This window comes from Cyprinus carpio, chromosome B5, assembly GCF_018340385.1.
Source record: "Cyprinus carpio isolate SPL01 chromosome B5, ASM1834038v1, whole genome shotgun sequence".
Lineage (NCBI taxonomy): Eukaryota > Metazoa > Chordata > Actinopteri > Cypriniformes > Cyprinidae > Cyprinus > Cyprinus carpio.
The window spans coordinates 7,700,331-7,728,186 of NC_056601.1; the positions used below are offsets into that span (position 1 = coordinate 7,700,331).

The 27,856-nt window shown below is 37.4% G+C and overlaps 1 protein-coding gene across 13 annotated transcripts in view; it reads right to left on the reverse strand.

The window, feature by feature from the left end:
* The window catches only part of cacna1ba (calcium channel, voltage-dependent, N type, alpha 1B subunit, a), a 110,050-nt gene that overhangs the window by 14,092 nt on the left and 68,102 nt on the right, over window positions 1–27,856 (reverse strand). For 2 of the 13 annotated variants that reach the window (XM_042724023.1, XM_042724034.1), the window contains exons 17-41: window positions 27,197–27,264; window positions 26,418–26,524; window positions 25,396–25,458; window positions 22,824–22,859; window positions 20,061–20,858; window positions 19,234–19,418; window positions 18,934–19,054; window positions 17,862–17,991; window positions 17,668–17,727; window positions 17,051–17,157; window positions 15,810–15,821; window positions 13,881–13,901; window positions 11,345–11,441; window positions 9,961–10,121; window positions 9,323–9,460; window positions 7,917–8,118; window positions 6,591–6,755; window positions 5,968–6,078; window positions 5,507–5,590; window positions 5,021–5,026; window positions 3,664–3,780; window positions 3,491–3,556; window positions 3,224–3,315; window positions 2,297–2,447; window positions 1,023–1,150 (exon numbers count right to left, since the gene is read on the reverse strand). In XM_042724023.1, coding sequence (XP_042579957.1) covers window positions 1,023–1,150; window positions 2,297–2,447; window positions 3,224–3,315; window positions 3,491–3,556; window positions 3,664–3,780; window positions 5,021–5,026; window positions 5,507–5,590; window positions 5,968–6,078; window positions 6,591–6,755; window positions 7,917–8,118; window positions 9,323–9,460; window positions 9,961–10,121; window positions 11,345–11,441; window positions 13,881–13,901; window positions 15,810–15,821; window positions 17,051–17,157; window positions 17,668–17,727; window positions 17,862–17,991; window positions 18,934–19,054; window positions 19,234–19,418; window positions 20,061–20,858; window positions 22,824–22,859; window positions 25,396–25,458; window positions 26,418–26,524; window positions 27,197–27,264 — 3,226 coding nt within the window. Of the gene's footprint in view, window positions 1–599; window positions 697–1,022; window positions 1,151–2,296; window positions 2,448–3,223; window positions 3,316–3,490; window positions 3,557–3,663; window positions 3,781–5,020; window positions 5,027–5,506; window positions 5,591–5,967; window positions 6,079–6,590; window positions 6,756–7,916; window positions 8,119–9,322; window positions 9,461–9,960; window positions 10,122–11,344; window positions 11,442–13,880; window positions 13,902–15,809; window positions 15,822–17,050; window positions 17,158–17,667; window positions 17,728–17,861; window positions 17,992–18,933; window positions 19,055–19,233; window positions 19,419–20,060; window positions 20,859–22,823; window positions 22,860–25,395; window positions 25,459–26,417; window positions 26,525–27,196; window positions 27,265–27,856 lie in introns of all 13 variants that reach the window. The other 11 variants (XM_042724024.1, XM_042724025.1, XM_042724027.1 and 8 more) reach the window with 11 other exon arrangements.

Genomic DNA, 27,856 nt, shown 5'->3' on the forward strand with positions numbered 1-27,856 from the left:
TTAATTAGATTTCCAAAAGTGTCATGGACAGGGATGCCATCCTGGCCTGGCAGGGTCAGAGATGGATCCCAAAGGTTAGAGGTCAGAGGTGAGAGAGTTGATCCCTGATAAGGAGAGATGGAAGAGGTGAGTGAGATGACACGAGGAGTGGATGGTGACAGAATGGCTGCATTGTTTGGAAGATGTCTGCATCTGCATGCTGAGACATCAGGGGGAGTTTCCTCTTTCAGTGCACGGAAACAAAGGTTTCAACGCCAGTTTCTGTTCTGTTCTATATCATTTGAATGGTTTATGCAAATAATAGCTATGAGGTTGACTTGTAAATGTGACAGTATTGGTTGATAATGTAGCATTAGTTCCCTGAATTGTGAAAATGACAACTGTACATACAGTAAGTGTCATAAAAGGAGGTTTTAGCTTGATATGTGGCCTTGAAAGCTTTGTTTCCCATCCAGCATCATTAACCAAAGCCAGTCAAATCTGGTGGGGCAAGTGCTTGTGTGTAGGCAAGTCATTTGAGCACAGCCATTCAAGTTTGGGTCTCTGGGCGTTTGCACACAGAGGCCACACAAGTGGAAGAAGTTGCTTGGGTTGCAAACCTTGTATGCTACCCTATTAGGGCAGTTCTTCCCTAAGCCAAGGGGGGGCGAGATAATTCGCAACAAATTGTACATATCCTTATAGGAAATCCGTCCGCTGCGGAAAGAACAAGCAAAACATGACACATACATGAAGAAAGCTTGGAGAGCACATTTGTGTTGTGGAAAGAATGGACGCGGAGTGCAAGATACCATTCACATCCAGACCACAATTCTTACAGGCATTGTGTGGGAGATCTTCAATCACACATTATCATAGGGAATATTCTGCATTTCTCTCTCTTTTTTATGTGGTCTAACCTGAGAAGGCCTTTGAGTCCTAACAGAATGACTCTCCTTCTCTCAACTGTTGCCAAACAGAGTTACTATATTTATCACAAGAGTAGGTCTCCATCTGGCGGGGGAGTGCAGGCTGAAACATACCATGCGGCTGGGTCATACTCTGCCCACACTCGGATAAACTCATCCAGGTGGTGAGGGCCCAAGATGGAGGAGTCGCGTGTCAGATATTCAAAGTTGTCCATAATGACAGCCACAAACAGGTTCAACATCTGGAGAAAGTGGTGGGAGAAAAGAATCTGAAGGTCAGGGAGCAGGAAAAACTATCTGTGGGTATGGCATTAATTATGGCATAGGGTTGGGTAAATATATAGATTTTCTGTTTAATCACAGTCTTAAAAAAAGTGAAAGCCTCATCTTCAGCACCATGGCAGAATAAATAATTAGAATCAATAAAATATTTTACCTCAGTCGTAAATGTGAGTTTGCAGTATGTACACTAAATGTGAAGACTACATATAAATGTCTTTCTATTGAGTTGTTTGAGTGGGCTGCATGCAAAAATTACCAATGCAGTCTGATTCATGATCAAATTTCTCTCATAAAAGGATTCTTTCTAATGAAACAAAAACATACAGTATAGCCCTCTTATTGAACCAAATGACTGTTATGAGCTGGTTCTTTTAATAAATATTTAATAATAATAACAATAAGCTAAGGAGTGGTCACACTAAATGTTTTTTTCACACAAATATTTCCAAACTTCTTATGACTTTGTGATTTGATCATTCCTTTGCATATGAATAGAAGTCTATGGAAAAAAAGGTGTAGTTTGATGCTCCCTTCCCAGTTTGAATCGGTATGAAACACCGCCTTGAATAATTTACAGCACTAGAAGAGACAATTTTGTCATTTTTGCAGTCATTAGCATTATTGTGCATTGCATTCAACCTTGCTATTGTCTGTTTCACAGCACTTAATAAATGTGACTCACCGAAAAGCCCAATGAAACAAAATTAAATTAAAGCAGACTGAATTGGAATCAAATTAGAGCTTGTAAATCAGAGTCACATAGAATCAGGAAATCTACATCGCTACCCAGTCCTATTCCAAACACAACAGAATATTTCAGCATCACATTTAGCCAGGTTTTTAGATAAACAAGTGGTTTTGTGGCTTGTGGAATTTATTGGGTACATCGTAGTTTATGCACATTTTTTTTTATCGGATAAAAAGTTTATCCTACTCAAAAGTGTGCGTAAGTTTTTGATGCGCATTTTTAGAATTTATGCGCATCTTAGCATTTCCATCCAGCATTTTTTTTATGTGATAGTCCAAAATGTGCAAACAAATAGGTGAATGGAAACACAGCTAGTAACGATAAACCTGTTTTGGCTGGTTCGACTCTGAGCACTAACCAAGAAAGAACAGAGGAAAATGAAGGAGACAAAGTAGAAGTAGGCAAAGTCACTCCCGCACTCCTTTCCATGAATGCCTGAGCTTGCATCACAGGTGCGCTCACTCAGACAGGACAGCATAATCTCATGCCAGGCTTCACCAGTGGCACTCCTGCAAGAGACACGATGATGAGCTGAGTGAATAAATGCAGCATCTGCTATTAAAAGTGGGAATGACTGACAGAGAATTTAACAGACTGGAGATGATGGGAAAAGCGCTGTTATTTAAATTACAGTTGAGCCAGATTTCATTTATAACACTGTTGTCCCACTTATGTGCTGTCTGCTCATGGCTCTCAGCTCAAAGGAAGCTTCGAGGTAATGAACATAAGGGAAAGATGGAAATTTATTTATGAATTTCATTAGGAGATGTTGTTTTTTTATTAATATGGCTGATACTACAGATGGTACTTTAAAATTCAATCTGACCAAAAGGTGAGACCAGAGAGAGGAGCAGCACAACAGAGTGATTGTAAACAGTGATACCCAGTACTAGATAGATAGATAGATAGATAGATAGATAGATAGATAGATAGATAGATAGAAAGATAGATCCTATGATTCCATTCCATTTTAATATTTTATACAGTAATATTTCTGACTATGAAATATCTTGATCAATTATAAATACAGCTCTCCATAAAATCCTAATTGCATTAGAAAAATGTGTGCTATTAGAGTTGATATCAATCAAAGTCTAAATATAGTGATCTGGCTAAATATAGTGTTCAGGGGCCGAATTACAGAAACATTCCAACTCTAAAATCCTATCTACTCTTGACTCTAGATTCTGATTCTGTTATACAACCCCAGAAGCTTCTCTAAGATTTCCTGCATTCTCAGGTGTCTTTGATTGTAGTAGTTGAAAAATATCAGGTATGTGCAGACCTGAATAACAGCATAAGCGCTTGGAGGAAAGTGCGAAAGTTGTTGTGACGATTGATAGCAGTATCATCGTTCAATTCAATGTTCCCAAACACCTGGAATCACAATACAGTTACTTTAAAGGCATGAATTTTGAAACAGTTACATTAAACAACCTTTAGACAGAATACCATTTCTGTATTTGAATTTGCCTATAGTAAACTACACAGGAGTAGTGCAATGATCTTTTACTGGAAAATACCATCAGTGAAGCACTTAAATTACAGATACCTGCATTCCAATGATGGCGTAGATGAAAAACAGCATTGCGATTAGAAGGCAAACATAAGGCAGTGCCTGGAAATAAACATGAAGAAATCATTTTTTATGTAAAAAAAAAAAAAAAAAAAAAAAACCCCAACAATCAATATCAAGCAATATCAAAACAGTCTAAATAGAGCTACCTTAAAAGACTGGACGAATGTCCAGAGCAGGATGCGAATGGTGTATCCCTGCCGGAGGAGTTTGACGAGTCTGGCTGCTCTGAAGAGCCTCAGGAAACTCAAGTTCAACAGACGGTCCTGTGGGAACACAGGCTTTGTCAATTTGAAAGTTCATTGATTCTAATTTACTCATTCAGCACTCTTTACTTCAACCCTCATATCTCTTAACATTAAGTTTTTATTTTCAGATCCTAAAACATGCATAACAGTATTATAGCATGAGACCTTAAAGGTATAGTTCACCCGAAAATAAAAATTCATTAAGTACTCACCCTCAAGTCATTCCAAACCCATAAGAACTTTGTTCATCTTCAGATCACAAATTAAGATTTTTTGATGGAATCCAAGAGCTCTCTGACCCTGCATTGGTAGCAATGCAACTGAAATGTTCCCAGGCCCAAAAACGTAATAAGGACTTCGGTAAAACAGTCCATGTGACATCAGTGGTTCAACCATAATTTTATGACGCTATGAGAATATTACATGCGCATATGTGCAGAGTACCATGACACATGCGTATGCTTTCCTCTGCACCTAAACAAGGCTCAACACATACCTGTTCTACGTCGGCAACATCACACGCATGTGTTGTTTATGTGCAAAAGTACTCTCGATAATGGCGGAAAACATGATTTGGAGGAGAAGAATTATTGAATAAAGTCGTTATTTTTGTTTTCTTTGTGCACAAAAAAGTATTCCTGTAGCTTTGTAAAATTACGGTTGAGCCACTGATGTCACATTGGCTATTTTACCAATTTCCTTATTACGTTTCTGGGTGTCTATGCAGGGTCAGAAAGCTCTTGGATTTCATCAAAAATATCTTTCTTTGTATCCAGAAGATGAACGAAGGTCTTATGGGTTTGGAACGACATGAGGGTGAGTTATTTTCATTTTTTATTTTCATTTTTTTCACACAAAGTCTGGGAATCCTTGCATAAAGACATCTGGACTATTTTTTCAGAAATGTCTACATTGGATTCTTTGTGAAACAATGGTCAAGTAGGATGTACTCTTGGATCAGTATCTTTTGTTGGTCCGGGAACAACAATGCTGACAATCCAGACAATATGACTGGTTGATTGGTTGGACCAACAAGGATGTTGATCGATGATAAGCATTAGTAAAGCATAATGACTTCAAACCAGACCTATTTACTACATAGCACACTGTGAAAAACATGGGGTGATTGTGAAATGATGCTGCATTATCTTCAGTAAAGAAGAACCTTATGATGTGCCATATTTTTTTGCAATGGGAAGTTCTTTCATTCCCAGCATGGTGGAAAAGACACAAGTTCAAAGATAAGAGAGCAACTCACCGTAGTCTATACATGAAGATGTTAAATCGTGGCCGGAGCAAGCCAAGATTTGAGTGAAGACATTTAAGGAACACAGGAGAACAAGAACAGCCATCACACACAAATATAGTTACAGAACAAACACAATAACCATCAGTAGTTTTGACAATGACATGGACGTCAAGACATACAGTATAACACAACATAAGACTTGTGAACATCATAAAGCACAAGTCAGAGCCACAAACTAGTGATCTGGTTAAAGTGAGCATTACCAAATGAATTTGGTTACTCAATTACTGTCATTTTATCTGGAAAAATAACACAGAGCTCTCTCCCTTCTGTCCCTGAGCCAGACACAAAGCTGTGATGGGTATCCAGCTCATCATCATTCATGTCTGGGCTTTTCTTCTCAGCCTATCTCTGCTGTCTGGTATTACACTCGGTCTAGCTCTGAGACTCTCCTCTTATAGAGCACAAACACAGAGCTCAGTGGCGCTCACTTACGTTAATCTCAGTGACTATGATGTCAGTGATGCTGCCCAGCACAGTCACAAAGTCAAACACATTCCAGGCGTCTTTCAGGTAATTCTGAGAAGAAGAGAATTAGAGAGATCATTTGGGGACAGGTTGGAGAGGCTTACGATTTCACACTCTAACACAGGAACTTTTTCCAGTGTATTAAAGGATTAGTTCACCCAAAAAAGAATATTCTGTCATCATTTACTTGCCTTCATGTTGTTCCAAACCTGAGAACTTCTGTGGAACACAAAAAGAGATGTTTGGCAGAATGTCTAAGCTTTTCTTTTCCACACAATGAATGTGGAAGTGGACCACAGCTACAGAAATTTTCCAGTGATTCTGTTCTACAAAAGATGCAATTTGACAGAAGCTTCATTTTGGGGTGAACTGTCCCTTGAGGATGGCTTTTAAGTGCAGCTCTTTTTGGACCAAGTGATGATACTCACCAAAGGGCCAAAAGCAATAATCTTGAGAATACACTCCATTGAAAAGAGAGCAGTGAAAACAATGTTGAGATACTTGAGCATAGCTTCATAAAAGTCGGGTGCCCCATGGAACTGCAGGTATAAGAAGACAAAGGGTAGATATATTTTATTTATTTGAGTATATATATAAAAAAAAAAAAAAAAAAAAAAAAATGTTGTTACAGCAAATGATGTCATTTTACAAACAGCAATAAAACCAGCAGAAGTATATTTAAAAGTACATTTAAAAGTGTAAATTATTCCTGTGCTGGCAAAGTTGAATTTTGATCAACCATTCAGTGTCACATAATTCTTCAGAAATCTAATATGCTGATTTAGTACTTAAAAAATATTTATTATAATTATCAATGTTGAATGTTGCTTAATATTTTTGTGGAAAATCTTTTTTTTTTCAGAATTCTTTGATGAATGGAAAGTAAAAAAAAAAAAGCATTTATTTGAAACTGAAATCTTTTACCGTCACTTTTGATCAGTTTATGCATCCTTGAGTATAAAAAGCACATGCAAAATTATTGAAACTTTGATAGCTGTCAAGTAACTCTCCAAGGACTCTACTGCTACTGAAAGAAAACTGGCTGACTGACCTTCATCATGAGCACCACAGTGTTGAGAGCAATCATGATCATGATGGAGTACTCAAATGGTGGAGAGACCACAAACTTCCACAAGCGGTACTGAAAGGACTGCTGGTTCTGTGGCATATAGCGGGTCAGCGGTTTGGCATTGATAGCAAAGTCGATGCAGGCTCTCTGAGAGGAAAAACAGCAAAAGAGGAATAAATTCTCATAACAGACACACACAACTACTGTTGTCCATCTTTATCTTTCAAAAAAAGGCTTTCTGAAATCACATTCCCTCTCTCATAATCAAAACGAATCATACAAATAGCAGTGAAAACTGTGGAAGACACCATCTAAACCTGTGGAGAAACAAGAAAATAGACCTCTAATGGCGCTGATATTTTTTGGCTGCGTTGCCGTGAATGTTGATGATAAATGACTTCTCCTGAGGTCTGGGTTTTTACCACAGTTTGTGAGTCATGTTAGGCTGGCATATGGAGAGGGAGAGAGTGAAACAGCACAGGCTCTGCAGACGACTGGTCCGTCTAATGGGGCCTCAAGAGGAAATGGGACAGAAGCATCTTGCTGACTGCTCTTCCATGGGACTGGCTGTCTCTGTGTATGTCTTTAGTCACTGTGTGTCAGTGTATGAATCTATACCTGTTTCTGTGTGTGTATTTAGGTGTGTATGGTCGGCCGCAGGCACATGCATTAATCCTGTCACAATTCCCTATCTGGACATCTGCAGCTGTTACCATGGCTGGCTTCACTGTAGGTACCGTATCACATCACTAAACACTAAAAACACCTCAAGTGTTTGTAGGAGAAAGATTAATGTCTATCTCTGTATCTCTCAATGTCAGCCTAAAAGTGGGATTCTTTTAGTTGAGATTTTGTTTAGATTCTTGCAAGGTCTAAATAATTTTTTACCACACTTGTCTGAATGAACAAAGAAATTTTACTTTTAAACAAACAGTATTTTGCATTTTTTTTAATAAAAAAATTATTATAATAATATACTGTATGTAATATAAAAATACTAACTGTTACATATAATTATTATATTAATATATAACTGCACGTGATATGAAAATTTTAACACAAAATTGTCAAATTGCCCATCACTTTTTTATGATGTCAAATACCATATATATATATATATATATATATATATATATATATATATATATATATATATATATATATATATATATATATATATATATATATATATATATATATTATGATGTTATATACCAAACGCAAATCTTTTTTACCACATCTGCCTACTGCAGGTGAACTATGAAAATATTATGTTATATATACAATAAATACATTATTCTGATATACCTCATTCTTCTCCAGACTGCACTCTGACAAGGCCTTATCACCCTGTTCCTGGAATGTGATGATTATCAAGGCCACGAAAATGTTGACAAAGAAAAAGGGGAAGACCACAAAGTAGACCACGTAGAAGATGGACATCTCCATGCGGTAGCCAGGACTGGGACCCAGGTCCTCAAAAGTGGCATCTACAGAGTGCTTCAAAACCCTGTACACAGACAACATTACACCATTACAGTTTCAGAAAATAAAGTGCATTGTGGGAGAGAGAAGATTAATTTATTTTACCCATATTGTAAGACAGTTTATTTTACTGTAAGTTCTAAGATCTAAGTCACACAGTATTAACACAGTTAAACTGGATAGCTTCATCAGGTTAGTGATTTTTTATGAGCAGTATGGCCAAAGTGATAAAAATAAAGAATTTTAATTTAAGCAAGTAAGCTCCACCTCCTCCTCCTCTGACAACTGGTCTTAACCTGAAATATTTTTATATACTGTATCATGCTTTTCTGAATTACTAAATACACTGAAATAGTTAATGATTAAACACTGAGAGGAAACAGAATTACACAGCAGATGCAGAAAAATGACCCCAGCAACTTGTGAACAACTAAATAAATAAAAGAAAGTAATAAAAAAATAAATAAATCACAGACAATTACAATGGCAACTCCAGCACATTTATGAGTTTGGATGTAAGTTTGGGCTGATGCTGATCCATGAATCTGGATCTGATCCATGAATCTTGGGCTGATGCTGATCCATGATCCATGCTACCAGTATCACAGAGCCTCAAAGAGAACCACTTCAAACTGATTACGGCCTTTAAAGTGAGAGAATAAAAGGCCACTGAGGGGTCAGATGACACAAGGGAAGTGTTTGAAGGGGACAGAGGCTTTTATGGGTTTCTAATCTCTACAAAAACATACTTAATATAGCAAATGGTTGGACTGTATATAATGCTTAAAATATCTGTGAGTGTAATGGGGTTATGTGCAACAAACTTCTGTATTCTGTAAAACAGGTCACGTCGCTTCTGGTTCAGGTCTTTTGTATCCATTAAATATAGAGCTGTTTACAAGATAGGCATACTCAAGATACCTTCAAAGGAGATACCAAAGATGATCATAACTGATGACCTTCACATATGCAGATTGATATATAAAGTTTTTTTTTCTTTTTTTTCTTCTCACTCTCAGTTGGATATTAAAATTGAATAAAACAGCAACAGTAAAAACAACTAGCTAAGTTAACTGATTACCTTAAAAGTCCATAAAAACCACTATCAGTCAATACTGCTATTAACATTTTTCCAATAAGCGGATGCAATGAGATCTATTTTCTGGATTGGTCAAGTGACATTTGGCATATACCCCATTAGGGACCATCTCACATGTCTGCTGACTCACGTTGGCCAGCCCTCTCCAGTAGAAACAGTGAAGAGGGTGAGAAATGCCCACAGCACATTGTCATAGTGGAACTCATATTTCCTCCATTCCCTGGGCTGGGCTTCCACTTCATCCTTATCGTAATCCAAGAACAGCCCTCTAATGAGCACAAAAACAATGACAGAAAGAGCAAATAAAAAGACAAACCCATTCAAGATGTCAGTTTTCAGAACACTGCTTACAGTAGTTTGAACCTGGTACTATCAGTACACTTCAAAGTTTAAAATCATTATTATTATTTTAAGACTTTAAGGAATAATTTTATAGAAATTATTGACAAAGAGTAGAAGGAAAGTATTTTAGAGCTGAACATAATTAGAAAAATGTACAATAATTCAAGAAATTGACAATATTTTCCCAACATTTGTAATTTTTTTTATCTTTTATATGGCTTGTTCTTAAAATTCCCTGAGAGATTTAAAAATATGGAACTCCAAGCATTGCATAGATCTGGGACTCAACACGTTATCTCATTATCTCATCATTTCTACACACACTTTTGCATGGATTTCGACATTACTGCTGTATGCCTGCAGGGGGAGCTGCAGGTGTGAGATAATCAGCCCCTACTCTCTGCTCCTGTATTAATCTCACTCTACCTGCAGTCTTTCTCCAGGCCTTTGGACTCGTCTGTGCAGTAGAAAAACTTGCCCTTGAAGAGCTGCACAGCAATGACAGCGAAGATGAACATGAACAGGATGTAGACAATGAGGATATTCAATACGTTCTTCAGGGAGTTCACCACACAGTCAAACACGGCCTACAAGAGAGGAGACACACACGAATACACCCTGGTTTATTAACAATCTATTACAGTCATAAAGCTGAATGCATTTTACAGACCATTATGACATATCTCGAGAATCAACAGATAAGAGACTGCACAATCTGTCACAACTGAGAATAATTAATTTCTAATTATCCACACCTGCAAGGCTCACAGGTGTTTGTGAAGCTGCAGCTCTCACTGTGAGGAAAGCAGCAGGCATCCATGATCACAGGCGACAGGGATTGGTGATACCACAACATTTATTTTTTGTTATGATGCCTATGAAGTATTTTCAAGGGCAATCATGTTGATTTAAACAATTGATGTCTCTACTAAATGGAAATGTTTTATGATTTCTGAGGATAAAATGTTAAAAATTACAATAAACCTGGCTGATTGGTATTTGCAAAAGACATATTAAGACATATATTTACAAGATTTCTATTTCAAATAAAATAGTTCTTTCAAACTTTTTATTTACCAAAGAATCATAGAAACAATTCTCATGGTTTCCACAAAATATTAAACGTAGGGTAGGTGATTTCGGAGAGGCTAGCAATATCATGCTAGCTTTAAAAGCATAAGATCCCACCATCTCTGCAAATCAGTCTCCGTAGCCACGCCTCCTCCAAAACACATGAACGTGTAGACCAGAGGCTAACCAGCGACACAATGAAAGACAGCACTGGTGGAGGGTTGAATGCAATGCTGTCAGATTATCTCATGTCTCATACATCGGTTAGAAAACATTACAGTACAAAGCGCATAATACTGTATTACAATAATAATGGCTTCCATTCTTGCTCTGTCTGCAATAGTGCAATGGAACGCACTGATAACATATAATGTCTGCGCAAACAGGGTGCACAGAGGTATGCAAATACATATTTTCACAGGAAAGTAGGACAGCCTTTAGTAGCCTTCAGACCGAGGGATATGATTGGACAAACATTTTATGGTCCTACATCTTCCACAGACAATGTAAATAAATACATTTAGACCACACAACCGAGTGATTGCTTTTGGGATGTGAAGAGACTTTCAACTAGCATGACAAAAAATGTTTCTGAACCATATCACCTACCCTGATTCTGGATCATGTAACACCAAAGATGTCTTTCAGAAATGTATAAATGCATTTTGTATATATAAACATATATATATACTTTCCTAACCGTGATGGCTGTATTAATGGACTGCAACCAAAAATGTACCTTCAGTTTTGGTAGACGTTTAATGGTCTTCAGTGGTCGCAAGACTCGCAACACCCTCAGGGACTTGATAGTGCTGATGTCTTTTCCCTTGGTTCCTCTACACAAGTCAAAATAGGCAAATGGTCAATAAATACAGGATCAAACATGCTGTCGACAGCCTTCAAAGTATTCATACATATCCAGACAAAACACATGAGAATGTGAGTAAACATGACGTAAATGTTTCCATCTGTTTAAATGTCAATAATGAGACACAAGACTAAACATACTCACCTTTTTTTATAGAAGACAAAATAAATAAACACCAAGAGCTAATTCTCTGATAAATTAGCATTCTTTAGTGTCATAATTTGAAAATGCTCCAACAATGGTTCAGTGTTATTTTACAAAAGCACATGCTTTGATGACAGACTATGAAATACATATATCTTTATTGCATGCAGGTAAAATAGTTAATATCTATGTTTTAATAAGCTCCATCAGAACTGTTAGCCTGTTATTGAATGATACTTTAGTATTAGCACTCTTCATGCATAAGAAAGGATACATGAATTAAACCCAAAAGCTGCTGTGCATCAGATTCTAAAACAACAACACGCCACCAATGATAACAAAGAAACCCGCCCTATAAAAGGGCACTGTTTCTTCACAGGAACCAATGCTGCTTTGTTTTTAAGTCTTTATCAAGCTGACATGCTTCAAATGTGTCACCTTGATGAGCTGAGCGCATAGACTTGAATACAGTGCATGTATTCATTAAACACAGAGCTAACAGCAAGAAAAGAAAAAGACAGCTAAATAAAATGTAATTCAAGTTATTTCACCCTTAAAGAAAAGAGCAGTCCTCAGCGGAAATCAGTCATGCTTCAGCTCCTAAATGCTCAAATCATAACCGCCAAGCTTACAATGTCATTTAATGAAGTAACTGCAAGGACAAGCATAGTCAATAACTGAATCATGAGGAAGTACTCCATGGTCATATGAAATAACTGAAGCCCTTCGCATTATATCTAATGCAGGCAAAGAGCAAACAGAATCATATTATTTGTGAGACATCACATTAATTAAAAAAAACCTTCACTGAGCCCCTATTTTGATGCAGGGCATGTGTTTTGTTGGATGTCTGACAAAATTAAGTGCAGATAAATTACTATTTCTGTAATAATTCATTCTCCCAATTATCATGTTACATTACAACTAATTATTACACGGCTCTCTATAATAATTCATTCTGATTGGTCAGTCGCAGGATTCAGAGGCCAAATATTCAATACCGCCGACCATGGCAGCGCTGTTTATAAACCTGGCTCATCTTCTACGCTTCTCATATTACACTCCCTGCAAACGCAACTGATGCCATCTTGCATCTCAGTTATTCACTGTAGTAAAAATTACTCTGGAGGACGTCCGTATACTGTTAATTCTCCTGTAAAATTGATATAGTGTTTGTCTCGAAGCTCGGCAGATTGCTTTGTACATTGTAATAGATTATGTAATTAAAATTTTTGCTCTTAAAGGTGGTTTTATACATGAATAATTTCAGCTCAAATATTTCATGTTTTTATTTATTTGGTGAGCAGCCGTGTAATAAGCTGGAAAATGTACAGTAAACCGGTAATTATCATTTGTATTAGTTTGCAGGTACCGTTTAGTTCTTCCAGTGCAGCAATGGAAGAGAGAACAACAGAATATCTGAGAGTTCATATCGCATCTCATTTGTTTCTTACTTCGATAACACGTTGATATAAACAAGGCTTTGGCAGGTATATGATTGGTGCTGACAGATGAACCAGCAGAAAGTAACGTCAAGAAATTATTGTAAAAATGCTTACAATAGAGAATTCTCCAAGCAGTGATTCCCCTCCATTGCACATAGACATATTTCAAATGAAATGACGTACAACTATAAAAGACCTTTCCATGTGCAAGAGCAAGTGGTAGTACATTTGCAGATTTCTAGCTTTACATTAAGCAAAGGCTCAACGTCACCCCTAGAAAGTGCCAACGTCTACTCACACATGCAGAGTTCATACATTATTCTATAAATCCAATAAACACCAATCTAACAGCCAATCAGCAGAGACCTTACAGCATGGTCACCAATCAGCATGGTGAAGTTACTCCTTTGGCCCAATCTTAGGGCTCAACAAGGTCATGCAACTCCACCCATGCTCCCTGATGCACATTAGTCTAGCATGCAGTTACTGTACAGGGCCTGACGTTAATTCCCCAAACCCACTACAAACTATAAAGAGCCACAATAACGTCCCACTGGACTCCATGATAACTTTCACAGGACCCCAGATAACAATTGTGGTGGAGAAATACTGTTCCGCATCAATACATCACCAATCAAAAATCATTTAGAGTTTCTGATGAAAGCCATCGGTGTTATTGTAGAGGCTCCAACCCTGTACAGATACTCTCACTCTACTAATATGTAGTGACAGTAAAGGACATTATCCCAGTAAGCCCAGGACAATGAGGAATAGAGAAGATTTATCAAGGAGAAAAAAGAATATCGGGGGTTCCCCACCTGTTTACGCTTTGATGTGATCTAATGAATGAGAAGAACACAAAGCAAAAGGCAAAACATTATGACATGCTGAGAACAGAAAGTACCTCTGCACTAACAGTAAACCACATCATCCTTTCAGAACACTGCACATTACATTTCAATGAGAATGAAAAAGACTTTTATGAGCACCATCACGTTCTTTTGTGAGGCTGAAGCACAAGGCATAATGACTTTGATGACTGTATGCAGGAGAAACAGGAAATTGCGGGAATTTTTTTAGGCAAATGTTCTGGAAACAGAGACTTCCAACTGCCGTTCGTTTCTTTTATGGATGTAACAGAATGACAGCTACTTTTGATGGAGTCTGTAGAGACAGCTGTAGGAGAGATTTACAGAGAGGGAACATCTGAACGTGGATATGAAAACCAGCACAATCAAGATCTGGAGCGAATACCAAGACATGCCAATCTAGGAAAGAGATGGTGGAGCCGTAAATCAGTCCTGTTCTGATTCATATCACACTTATGAACCTTGAGCAGGGCTTAAAGATGCCAGCAAATGGTTATAAACAAACTGTATAGTATTACTGTTGTACTTAATTGTACAACTGTTTCGGTCCGCAGCATATGGGCAAAATGTTATATCTAGGGATGCATAATATCTTTGTATCAGATCATTTATAGGCTCATAGTCAAATTTTACAATTTATATAGGTATAGCATATATATCAGCTAATATACAGGTTACAGTATATCAACCTTTGAGATCTCTTCGCTCAAATGATCAGCAGTGTCTGACGGTTTCTTGATTGCACCTGAAATGTAAAGATGAGCTTTTTTAATGGCAGCTCCTAAACTCTGGAACAAGCTTTGGTTGTCCTAAAACATCTCCCACCTTGGGAGCACTTCAGAGGGCTTTAAAAACTCATTGATTTTCCTTAGCCTTTATGTATTTTTGTTAGGTTTTTTGGCTTTACTTATGTGATTACTTTTATGTACAGCCCTTTGGTGGAACACTGTGGTTTTTGAAAGTGCACTAGAAATATAGTTGAGTTGATATTGCATATATAATTTTTCATTCTCATTTCTCATATTTTAACATTTAGATTTCCTTTGCTGTCATCTAACAATCAAGTTAATCTTTAAAAATATGTTTTTGTAATAATAGCTAAATGAAAGTGAGCTTGAAAAGATACCTAAAAAAATCTCAAAATAAATATAAATTTTTCATACATTATACTGTTAATTTTTGATGTTTGTATTTAATTTATTTAGTCATTATATAATTTTATTATCAGTGCATCCATAGCTTTAATGGTATTTTATGCTTTAAAGAACTCTTTTAAAGATCCGGCCAGTCGCAGCAGTCACATTTGCAGTGCATCACATTCTCTTGTGAACCCGAAAACATGCAGAAAGATGAGCATGTACAGGAAATATGTTCAAGTTCTCATGCCCACCAATGGAGCATGGATGTGATGTTTAAAGTGAACGATGGTGCAATCACTGGCCAAAAAAGCCAGACCTGCCCTGATATGCCACTCCAACACAGGTCATTTTTGATATGATATGACACATGCACTGATCATCCTGTCTGAGGACAATGTGGGGATCGCCAAGGATGCGGCATATTCACTAAGCACTGAAAACCTACTGAGAATGGTAGTAATGTTTCAAGGAAATAAAAAATGGATCAATAGTGTCTGCCCTCCATGACAACAGAGAATAAAATGACATGGAGAAGATCAAGCTCACTGGCTGCAAATGCGTGAGTGATGCTAATTGATGGATTATGGAGAGGCTGAAACACTGCAGAAGATCCCATGCTTCAACACGTGCCTATGGGCTAAGCATTATTTGACTCAAACAGAGACAGGCAAGAAGATGAACAGTGAAAGAGAGAGAGACAGAGACAGAAACAAAGACACACAGAGAGTTAAGGCGTTACCCCATGAAGCTCCTTCAAGTGATTCCAGGCAGAGAGAAACAGAGGAAGAGAGGAAAGTCAGTGACAGCACATCAATAAACTCACATTTAACACGTTTTTGACATGACAACACAGCAACAAACATAAAAACAAACAGGAAGTAGGACAGAATAGTCAGTACAGCTGAGAGACCCCTTCATTCTGAGATACCACTGTTATTCCGAAGCAGTATTGCACACACTCTCTGTTCAGCTTGCCTTACTCTTTGATAATTACTTGTGACATGGCAGGAAACCATCCCATTTGCACTGATCTTTTAGGTAAAGCTGGCTAACCAAGAAAGTCTTGCTGGTTAAATTAGTTACAAAGCCTAATGGGGACACCAGAGCACCACCAGAATCTCATTCCAGGGATCTGCATCCAAATCATGTTGGGCACTGCAATGTTGTTCTTGTCAACAGGGTAATTAAATCACAAAATTAAATGCACCCCATACCCAAATATATATAAATGTACATGAATATATTGTTATGTATACTGACATGCAGCTGCAATTTTAATTGAAAGAAAGAAAGAAAGGAAGAAAGAAAGAAAGAAAGAAAGATGGTACATCATGTGAATCAAAACTGCAACTGATTTCATAATACAATATACTGTATCACCAGAACAAAAACAATTAAAACTCTTAACTTTACTGCTCCTTTCTATTTTCTGTTGCGTTTCTAAAAGCAGCTAATAGCATTTCCTCAATACTAAAGTGTTGCAATGGCCCATCCATTACAGCACAGGAGATGCAAACAGCTGATCGTATCAGACAACTCCTTTATTAACTCCTTCACACACACACACACACACACACACACACACACACACACACACACACACACACACACACACACACACACACACACTCATTCTTTTTGAGACTGCGTTCTCAAAAGTGCAATAAATTGGTGTGAACTGACCCACACCTCTGAGAGAAGGACAGGAAGGAAATTACAGATCAGTGGGAGTTTGCAGCTTTGAATGTGTACAACAAAGATACTCTTGTCATGCTGTGGGAATGAGTGTAAAGTAAAACCTTTTTAAAAAGAATAAGAGTATACGGGCAAGAACTTGGACTAAAAGGTATCTCAAATTACTCTGTATTTTGTAGCCAAGATCAATGATAGACTTCAAACACACTTAAGTAAAAGAGTCAATTAAGACTTTTCTGATTTATGGGAGTTTAGGCAGGTGTTTGTAAATTAAAGGCAACTTACGAGAATGCGAATGCCACCAGTGCACCACTGACAACAATGAAGTCCAGAATATTCCACAGATCTCTGAAGTAGGAACCAGGATGCAGCAATAAACCTAAATCCACCATTTTTCAAAGGAGAAACATAAATATTAAAGATTACTTAGATTGAAACCTTGACACCATCACTACAGCCACCAAAGCACCATTTCTGTAACAAATTCACTGCCTTTACAATAAATTTCAAGACAATTATTGACAGACTTTATTTAATTCACTGAGCAATGTTCCTATTATTATACAGAATCCTAACAGTATGAGTCTTTTATTGTGAGGAATATGACTAAAAAATGATTAAAAAAAAATCTTATAGAAATTCAGCCGATTTATTTGTTGAGAATCTGTCAGTTACTGTACTGAAACTATTTATGAACACAAGATCATGTCCTACTGTATTTGATCTTAACTAGACCAACTAGTTCACTAGTTGTTCAGACAAACCACTGACTAGTCGTTTATGAAAATACATACAGTAGTGTGGACTGTCACCAAACAGCCTTATCTCAGGTCATGAGGGGAATTCTGGATCACTTCTTCTATCAGCTATCCAATTAAACAGTGTAATTATCACAAAATTACCTTAATGACCATCTCAAATGTGAAGACACCAGTGAAGACATAGTCTAAATACTTCAGGACCTATGAAGTGAAAGTAAAATTGTCATCAGACTATTATCAGTCATTTGGGACATACAGGAAAATGAGGTCAAACTTTGATAAAATCTGACTTTGCACAATCAGACCAGCACAGACAAAACATATGAGAGACGTACATTGTTACGAGGGGCATTGGCTTGGACTGGGTCCTCCGCAGCCAGGGCTATACTGCTCATGGCAATCACCACGAGGATACACATCTCAAAGTAGCGCAGGCTCACAATGTAGTGGCACAGACGTCTCACCCTGCACACACACACACACACACAAAACAACACACTATAAAAATGAGGCTGAAGGCAATTACATAATGAAGTGTGATACCTAAAGATTACTTTAAATCTACTGACAGATACATGTAATTAACCACCGATTATTTATATTTTTTTAATGCAGGCCATAAGCAAGGTCTCAGAGTTCAATGATTAATTCAGTAATAGCGTAGATTTTAGCAGGCATGGTCAGGTCAACAAACACTCAAGTGGCATTAGTATTTAGTAAAATAAAAGTATTCCTATATTGTTGCACCAACAGGATCATGACAGACAGCTGCATTTGGCAATTGCCCATAATACACAGCTTTATATGGAGGTTTATGGGATTGGATGCCTTTTGGTCTTAAAGATCTTAAAGCGTTTACCTTAAACACACATAATTAAACTTTACAACCATTATTAGGGATGGTTGAGACAAGTAATAACCAGAAACATTTGCAGATATAACAGCATTGGTAGTCTGCCAATCACCATCTACAAATGCTGTATTTGAATACTAAAAACAAAACTCAACTATGGAAAAGATCTGTCAGTACTTTCATTTCATTATGAGCTATTTTATTATTATTATTAGTAGTAGATTATTAAAATATTAGTAGTTTATTATTACTGTAGATAACAAACTGTCTAAACATTACTTGAAAGCAAGAATATACTTGTTATGCTCACTTGACTGTGTCATGCTATACCACTATTTGTTGAAAAAAATAATATTTCTGAAAAGCCTTTTTGAATGTGAGCTACTGTCCAGTTACCAAAAAATAAACAATGAAGGAATACTTCTGCTTTAATTCAGATTGCAGCTCTGACAACAGCTTTTGTTACACTGGACTAGGATAAATGTTCAAATGCACATGGTTTTGAAAACATTGGGACTCACAAATTGTCCACACACACACACACACACACTTACGGATTGGTTGGGCTGAAGATGAACATGGAGCTGAAGGGGAGGATGGGACGAGGGCTGCTCTGGTTCAGATCCTCCAGATTCTTCTCAGTCATGGGCATTGTCTCACTGTCTATACTGTTCACTGAGGAGAAAAACAAATGTCGTGTGAGTTTATACACTTGTAAGCTTTTGTTAGACCAACACTGGCCTGTTGCCAGCAGCAATGTTAACACGCTTAAAAAAGTGGCACACAAGTGCGAGTACAAAATTAGTGAAAAATTAGTCACAGTGACCTGATATGGCTGTATGAGAAATACTAACTGGGAATAAGCGTCGTTTCTCCAGGGGGAGACGTGACGGTCACAGGTATGTGTGTGCCCATTCCTCCAGTCTGCCCAATATTTTGTTTATTGTCCGAGTCTTCTGGATTATCAAGACACCATCGGTTCCCAACTGAAGGTTGATGGGGGTTTATAGCCAATGAATCTCCGCCCATGTCCGTGTGCCTACAGCAGTCAAAATGAGGTTACACATTGGCGTTTTGGTCATGAACGTTTCTGAACTAATCTTTTAGGCGAACAAATCCATCACTGTCAATTCTATACATTTCAGAGCATATTATTGGTTGGACCTACTGAATAAGTAGACTTTTCAATGAACGAGTTGGTGTTTTGAGTTTGGATTGACTCAGAAAGGCACTGGGAAACAAACTGACTCAGAAACAAAGTAGGACTCAAACTCGTTCACGAATGAGGATGGTTTGACTGACAACATTCTTTTTTGCGTCATAGATATATAAACACGCGCATTTTATTAAATATTAAGATTTGTTTCTATTACTGGTCTAAAATATTTCCAAACAAATCTGTAGAGTAGATCAATTTGCTTGTAGTACACAAAAAGCAATGGTCACCACCAACTGGGGTGTCTACTGAATGAATCAATGAACGAATCACAATGAATCTTTTTGCTGAATGGATTAAAGTGAGTTCTTGGGACAAATCAGAATCTCCACCACTGCTGGAATAATGTAAAAAAAACAAGGTCTCGTAGCTACTGGAACGTAGTTCAGTTTTCTTGGGAACAAATGTGCTGTTTAATGTAATATATAATTTTAAAAAATGACACCTTTTCAAAAATAGTTTTACCTGTGGCTGTGGGACTTGTCCTCCTCCTGCTCTCCATTCCCTTGTTGCTCTTCTCCTTCCAATGTCGACTGAGCTTTACTGGTACGGGGTCTGTGCCGTCTCCTCCCTCCATTACCTCCATTTTCACCCCTGGAGCACCTCTCCCCCTCCCTTGTTCCCGAACGTGAGCCATCCTTCTGCCTGGACCGCCGTTCACTCTTCCCTGCGCTGACTACTCCATTGCCCTCTCTGCTATGCCTATGAGAGTGATGGTGACGATGTTCTCTCTCCCCACCTCCCACTCCCTCATCCACTGAGCTCTGATGGTGATGTCTACGGCCTCCCTCTCTGCTCCGGCTCCTGTCACTCTTCCCCTCCTTACACCGTGTCCCATCGTGCTCCTTACTGCGGCTGTGATGGACGTGATGCCGGCCTTCTTTGCCATGACTGGTGTCGCCGTTTTCATTGGTCTCATTGGAGGGACGCTCCCTGTGACGGTGGTGTTTGCGTGGTGGGTGTGACTGTGGTGGCTCCATTACAGGGGGGACTCGTTCCTCCGTTGTGCCGCCCTCCCCTTGCAAGTCCTGGGGTTTGTCCCAGCCTCTGTGTGGACTGATGGGACCATCACAACGAGGTTCCACCACCAAGGGCCGGTCCAGGTGGGTTTTCATGTCAGGGCGGACGTGAAGGTTGGAGGTCAGCCGGGGGTTGAGTTCCTCTTGGTACAACGCCTCGCTGCTGGCCAGCATGTGCTTCCGAATCTGTGTGGTGCGCTGCTCCCACACGGACATCATCTTTAGAGAACGCTGCTGTTCTTTACTAGTGAAGAGAAGATTTAAGGAAACAAATATGTTAGCCTCGGACAGATTCAATTAAATAAAACAGTTAGGTATGGTGTTGATGTTAGTCTCATCCATGTCGAGACCCCCTTTCAAAATGATGATTGCCTGTTTGCATTCTTTAAAAATCCTTACTGATTTGAAAACTGAGCTTCATATTGTAGTCGAGACCAGAAGAGGGTTGAGTTTGAGTCAAGACCGAGACCCAAAGAAGACAGAGTCTGAGTCAAGACCAAGACGATAAAAATATGCTCTTGGACTCAAGACATGAGAACCAAGACCAAGACCTTTATCTTGTCATAGACTCTAGAGCATGTGAACTCAGTCTTGACTCTAAATCAGTTTTACTTCTAGTTTGGGTCTCACCTCAGATATGAATGAGCTGGTCTCGACTACAACATTGCAAGTTTATATTAAATAATATACATTTTAGCCATAATATGGCTGGTTATTTTGCCTGTTTTTGCTCTGCTAACTAAAATAGCTCTAAACAAAGCCAAAAGCAGGATCTGTCTAACACTGAACACAGTGGAGAGCTTCAAACAGTAAAATGTCCCAGTGCTGCTGGACTAAATGTCAGTGCTCTTGGAACGGCATTACTTCAAGCAGATTTGAGGACTGGAACTAACCAGTGTGTAAATAAAAAGAAGGTCTTTATGGATGCCAGATTACAAAGGTTAGTTATGGGCATGCTTTATTCATCCTGCAAACGTTTGTGAACAATGGTTTAGGTCATGAAGTTTAACCATGCATCCTATACCTTAAATGTAGGGCATTTAGAGGGCTAATGACTTCATATCTATTGCTCCCTTATAAGCAATAGTTTACACAAAAAATAAATTCTGTCATTGTTTAATCACACCCCATGTCATTCGGATTTGGAACGACATGAGTGCGAACAAATGATGCCAGAAGCCTCCTATATTTCTCCTCTTCTGGGTTATGTCAACTTATACTTTATTTTTTATCCAGTTAATTAGCATGAAGAGAACATGAATCAAGACAGTTATTGCTGTAAAGAAAAGTCAAGGAAAAGCTTCAGCTAGGGAAAAGTAACACGTCTACACTTTTCTCTTCTCCACATCACTTTATTCTGGGCACACCTCTAGCAGGCAGGCCATGTTCCAGGGAGTGATGAGTGAACTACAGTAATGTGTAGACAGGTGATGGGAAAGAGAACACTCTCTGTGGCTGGGAAGGAGCTGAGAGACTGATTTTCAGACACTATTTACAGCTAAAGCACTAACAGGGCCTTGTGGTGTGAAACAGTTCTGAGGTCAGACTGTACCTCTTGTGGACAAGCAGGATACTGTATTACAGGACCTCAAGGTGTGATCTGCATTTTCCTATTGTTTTAATTTGACTTTTGGCCATGTTAATAATAATAGATAGTAGAGAGGGCCCTGAAAACTTGCATGAGCACTACAGCTCAGTGAGTCAGAGTATATGTACTAATCATAATCACAGTTCTAATATTTCCCCTTTTCTATTAAATATTAACATACTAAGCAAAAATAAAGACTGGGATGTTCTCAACGTGCAGTACTATAAAGCTGCTGTAAACAGTGTTAGCAATATTGATAACTTTGGCTTAGCTAACTTTCTCTGGCTAATAAAACTATCACATCTTCATCAAACTCTAAATTTTAAGCGTGGTATTGACCAAAACTTGCTTACAACAGCTTTAAAGTACAAAGAGTGAAATGTAGTTGATGAACGACTTTTTTTTTCAGCTGGCCAAGGGTTAAAAATGAATTACGGGTTAACGTTGACATATACTGTATATATGAATGAGGGGCAAGATTCTGAAATGTCCAATACTGTACACATTGCCAAACACTATGAGGTGCGTCAAGGATGAGTATTTGTCTTTTGTCGTACAGATGAGCAAAATACGTCCATTTATGTACCGAAAAAGTAGTCATGCCCTATGCAGTACCATTACCTCAAGTAGTGATGTGCAGGGGAGCAGACATAACTCCTAAAACACATACAGTACACATTGAAATACACATATACACACGGACACGCTAAGAGCCCCCACAGTGCCACAGAAAACAGGTTAGAAGGCAAACATTTGACAAGAAAATCAGTAAGGAATACATACGTTCAGTATAAAAGACAGACAGTGGAAAATGAATGGTGGAAAAATGAAAGAATGTACAAAACAGTGGAGAGAGATGAGATGATGACAGACTTATCCAGATTCTCTACAACCCTAAAATCTTCAGTACTGCTCAAACTGAAGCATTACAGGAATATTTCACAAAAAAATTATAATTCTGTCATCATTCACTCCCCCTTATGTAGTTTCAAACCCATATGACTTTTCTTCTGTAAAACACAGTTGTTTAATGTCCTAGTCACTCTTTTAAATATAATTAAAATCAATGAGGAATAAGGCTAACAAGCCCCAAAATTAACCATAAAAGTATAATAAAAACATTTAATATGTCTCGTGTGCTACATTTCAAATCTTCTAAAGCCATACAGCAGATAGACGTTTAAATGTTATTGACTGAAAATCTTTATATTGTGAGCTCATTAGAGTTCATCAGAGAAGTGAATGAATCCTTCAGACTGGTTTCATGAACTAGAAAAATCAATTCATTAAAAAGATTCAACTCAAAAGACTGATTAATTCACAGATTGTACTAAAAACTAACAATGTGCAGTTAAAAGTTTCTGTGAAGAGAAATGTATCATTAAATAAACAACAATTTATAAAATAATGAAATACACCTTTTTTGCTTGACTTCACATTACCAATTTTCTAATGCTTTTCCTTTTCTTGCAACAGCTCTAGTCCTCATTCACTTTTATTATATGAAAATGAGAGGATATTCTTCAAACATTCACCTTCTTTGTTCCATTAAAAAAGTCAGTTGTACGGGTTTGGAATTATATGACGGTGAGTAAATGATGAAAAGCGTTTTATTTTGGGGTAATCTGTTCCTTTACATCACCAAAAACTAGTTTTAAAAACTCTATTACTAGCTTGAATACAAATGTCTATCTTCTCAAAAGTTTGACAATGAACCAAGTTCTGTTTCTAATTTCTGTTTAATTAAGAGTATATTACTGGATTCCTGAGTTCACCTGCCTGTATGTGTAAGTGCAAGTATATGTGTGTGTGTGTGTGTGTGTGTGTGTGTGTGTGTGCGTCTACGCTCTCGCAGTGGGCTCGTCTGACAGGAGTGCTGACTCATTAGGCACTAACAGTAGCAGAAGCTCTAGTAGTGATGCTCACTGGGAAACAGACGGCCGATTCTCAGAACACGGCTCAATGCCAGCGGCAGCCAATGAGCCCAGCGAACAGTTAATCTAGAGTTTCCAGAAAATTTCCTGACCTGCTAGCTAAAGAAACGTGGCAAACATAACATTAGAAAAGAAAGTACAGTAATTATATAATCCACTGATGCAGCTACATTACACTGAAGTAGATTAATACTGATTCATGTCTACACTTACACTTTTTCAGCAACACATTATAATTGCTTTCATTAAGAATGAGAAAAAAAATAACAATATCAGTAGCTCATGAAGATTTTAATATTAATATAAGCATATATGAGCATATGTTCCCATTAAAATGGTTTATTTGGAGAAAAATTTCTGAACATTTATTTGTATAAAAACTTCTAATTCATTTAAAAATATAACTATAATATTTTTTTATCTAATTTTTTTATAAAAAAATATTATAAAAAAAAAATATTATAGTCGGGGTCTCATCTTCATAAGATTTTTTGATCTTATTTTCAGGTTTAATTAAAAAAAAAATCAATGTAGTCTCAGATTTGTTAACTAATGACTTCTAAAACATTATATTTGACCCTGGAGCACAAAACCAATCTTAAGTCGCTGGGGTTTATTTTTAGCAATAGGCAAAAAAAACAAAATTATAAGGGTCAAAATTGTATGGGTCAAAATTATCGATTTTTTCTTTTATGCCAAAAATCATTAGGATATTAAATAAAGATCATGTTTCATGAAGATATTTTGTAAATTTCCTACCGTAAATATATCAAAAACCTAATTTTTGATTAGTAATATGCATTGCTAAGAACTTTGTTTGGACAAATTTAAAGTTGATTTTCTCAGTATTTAGATTTTTTTGCACCCTCAGATTCCAGATCTTCAAATAGTTGTATCTTGGCCAAATATTGTCCTATCAATGGAAAGCTTATTTATTCAGCTTTCAGATGATGTATTTGATGAAAAATGGACCCTTATGACTGGTTTTGTGGTCCAGGGTCACATATGTTGTTACAGAATCATTAAAGAATGGTATGAAAGCTATTATAAATGTTACCCTTCGCCGATTTTACTCTTTATGGTTTTCCTCTCATGACCCATGTATAATATTTCCATGTATAATATTTGATCAGTTAAACTGCAAGATTCACATTGAACGACTCTAGTCAGCAAGACTAGTTTGGCTGTCTGGCATCATGCAAGAGCAGTGTGCTGGGACAGAGGAGGAGAGGAGATTTGAACAGAGTAAATGAACTCACGGTGAATGAGAGCTGGAGTTGGAGGAGCTGCATGAAAGAGCACCAGGATTTGGCCTTATAAAACTGCATATGCCAAAAACAAAAACCATGAGAGGGGAAAGAAATAGTTTGGTGGGGGCGGAGTCAGTGTCAGGGACTGCAGCTGTCAATCACTCTGACTCTAACTCCACCCAACTCAATGGGAAGTACATATCAACAATAGTGTGACTTCAAAACAGAATTTAAAACAAAACAGGTGAGAAGGCATCACAGTATTAGGAAAGACATTCAAATTCCAAGTGCATTAAAATGAATTCAATCAATTTAATTATATTACACTAAATTAGTCATTATATATTCTTTTAAATATTTTAATAAATTGACTTTTTGAACACTGGAAAAATGTCTTTCATAATGAAAAATTACAAATAAAATGTTAACTCAGTATAAATATTACAAAAATCATTCAGAATTACTACAAGATCCTGAAAAAAAGTGGATTTGATTCATTGGATTGCCACAACTGTCTTTAGCAAAAGTAAAACAGCCAATTTAGGTTCAAATGCACACAAGTAAATCAGATTTTGATGGCATGATTCATTTGATTCATCATTCATTGGCTAAATATATTTTCTACTGTACTGTACATGTCTAAAAACAAATCTTATCAAACACAGACTGATTTTTCAGTTGGCCTCAGCGGGAAAGCATAAAAAAATCCAGATTTCCACACAGCCTGGCGGAATCGAGCATACGTGTCATTTAAAGACAACCAATTATGAGTGCAAGACCATCTGCAAAGAGAACACACTCAAAGAATCCTACAGAGACATACTGAGGACCAAATAAAAGAGACAACAGTAAAATAACAAAACAACCAACACCAATAAATGTGCTTACAGAGACAAACAGAAATATGTTTCTTGGGACACATAAAAAAAGTAACGAGAGGACATGATGGGGTGATGAATAGGTGGGATTTGGAGGGTTAGTGAAAGAGGAGGGCAGTACCCTGACTTCAGGTTTAATGCCCCCTGACTTACGCTGTGATGGAAATGTTAGCGGCCGACATGGGGCTGACCTCCTTTACCTCCTTGGCTTTCTGCAGAGCCAGTTTCTTAGTGATGGCCTCCTCCTGCTCCTCCTCATCCTGAGAGAGGAGCAAGACAGAAAGACAGAGAATGACAGACAAGAAAAATTTGCATCCAATTGCAAGCACCACTAGCATCAACAAATCAAGACAGTGATGTCTCAGAAACCTTATGGCCCTATACTGTTGGTACAGTCTTCACGTAAGGCTGTAAATCCCACAACGGACTGAAAGCTTCATTACCTTGAGTTATTGACCAGGGCAAACATCAGTCAGATCAAAAGAGCCCTTACAGACAGTCTTATGAAACTAATAAAAGCTGTCAGTGCATGGCGATAGGATCACACATTCAGTGTACACAACATGTGAGACTCATGTGGTGTGTGTGCAGGTACTGTACGGATGGCTGAGACAGTGACTAGTATTGGCCATGCATGTACTGTACATGTGGCCATATCTACAGCTTTGAACTGAAATGTTTTTTTTTTTTTGTCTTTTTGTGCAGATCCACTTTTTTGTTAATGCACTTTCGTATTCTGTTGTCACTTTCCATGACAATCTTCAGTGAAATACTACTTTTCAATGGATAGATGACATTTGAATTAGTTTGTTGTGTGGATTTCTTTTTTTTTTCTATCATGTTTTGTTAACTAAATCTATGCACCTAAAAAATGTTTAATTTGCCACAAGAAGTCTTCATATTTTAGTACAGCCTTATCATGCCCAACCAACCTTGGTTAGTTCTTGTGCATTGGCGAGATTATCAACAGCGATGGCCAAAAAGACATTGAGGAGAGTGTCTGATCAAATGTGCTTTAAGGAATTTGCGTGAAAATGGTCATCTAATAAAACTGTTAAACAAGTCAGGTTAGAAAAGTTTTTTATGCAATCTTTTAACACACACTGAAAGGTTGTGCTCAGTAAGATTTATTGTAAAGAAATGAATGCTTTTGTTCGGCACAGATTAATTAAATTGATAACATTATGCTATAAAAGATTTCAAACAAATGCTGTTCTGTTCTACTTTTGAGCACCAAATCAGTATAAGAATGATTTTTTAATCGATCATGTGACACTGCAGACTAGAGCAATGGCTGCTGAAAATTCAGCTTTGCTATCAAACAAATGATTACATTTTAAAATAAATTTAAATGTATTAAAATAGACAAATAAACATGTTTGTACATGAACATACATGATCAGTGAAGATAAGGTAGTGTGAACATCATCTACGAGTTAAACAGTTATTTGTACAAAAAAATAATGCTCAAGAAGAGCAGGTCAGCATCAAAAACAACTTTACACCTAAAATTGCATAAAGTGTGGGAGAAGTAATTTTTATTTATTTACTTATTTAATTATTAAGTGTTAGCATTTTCTGTGCATTCTTAA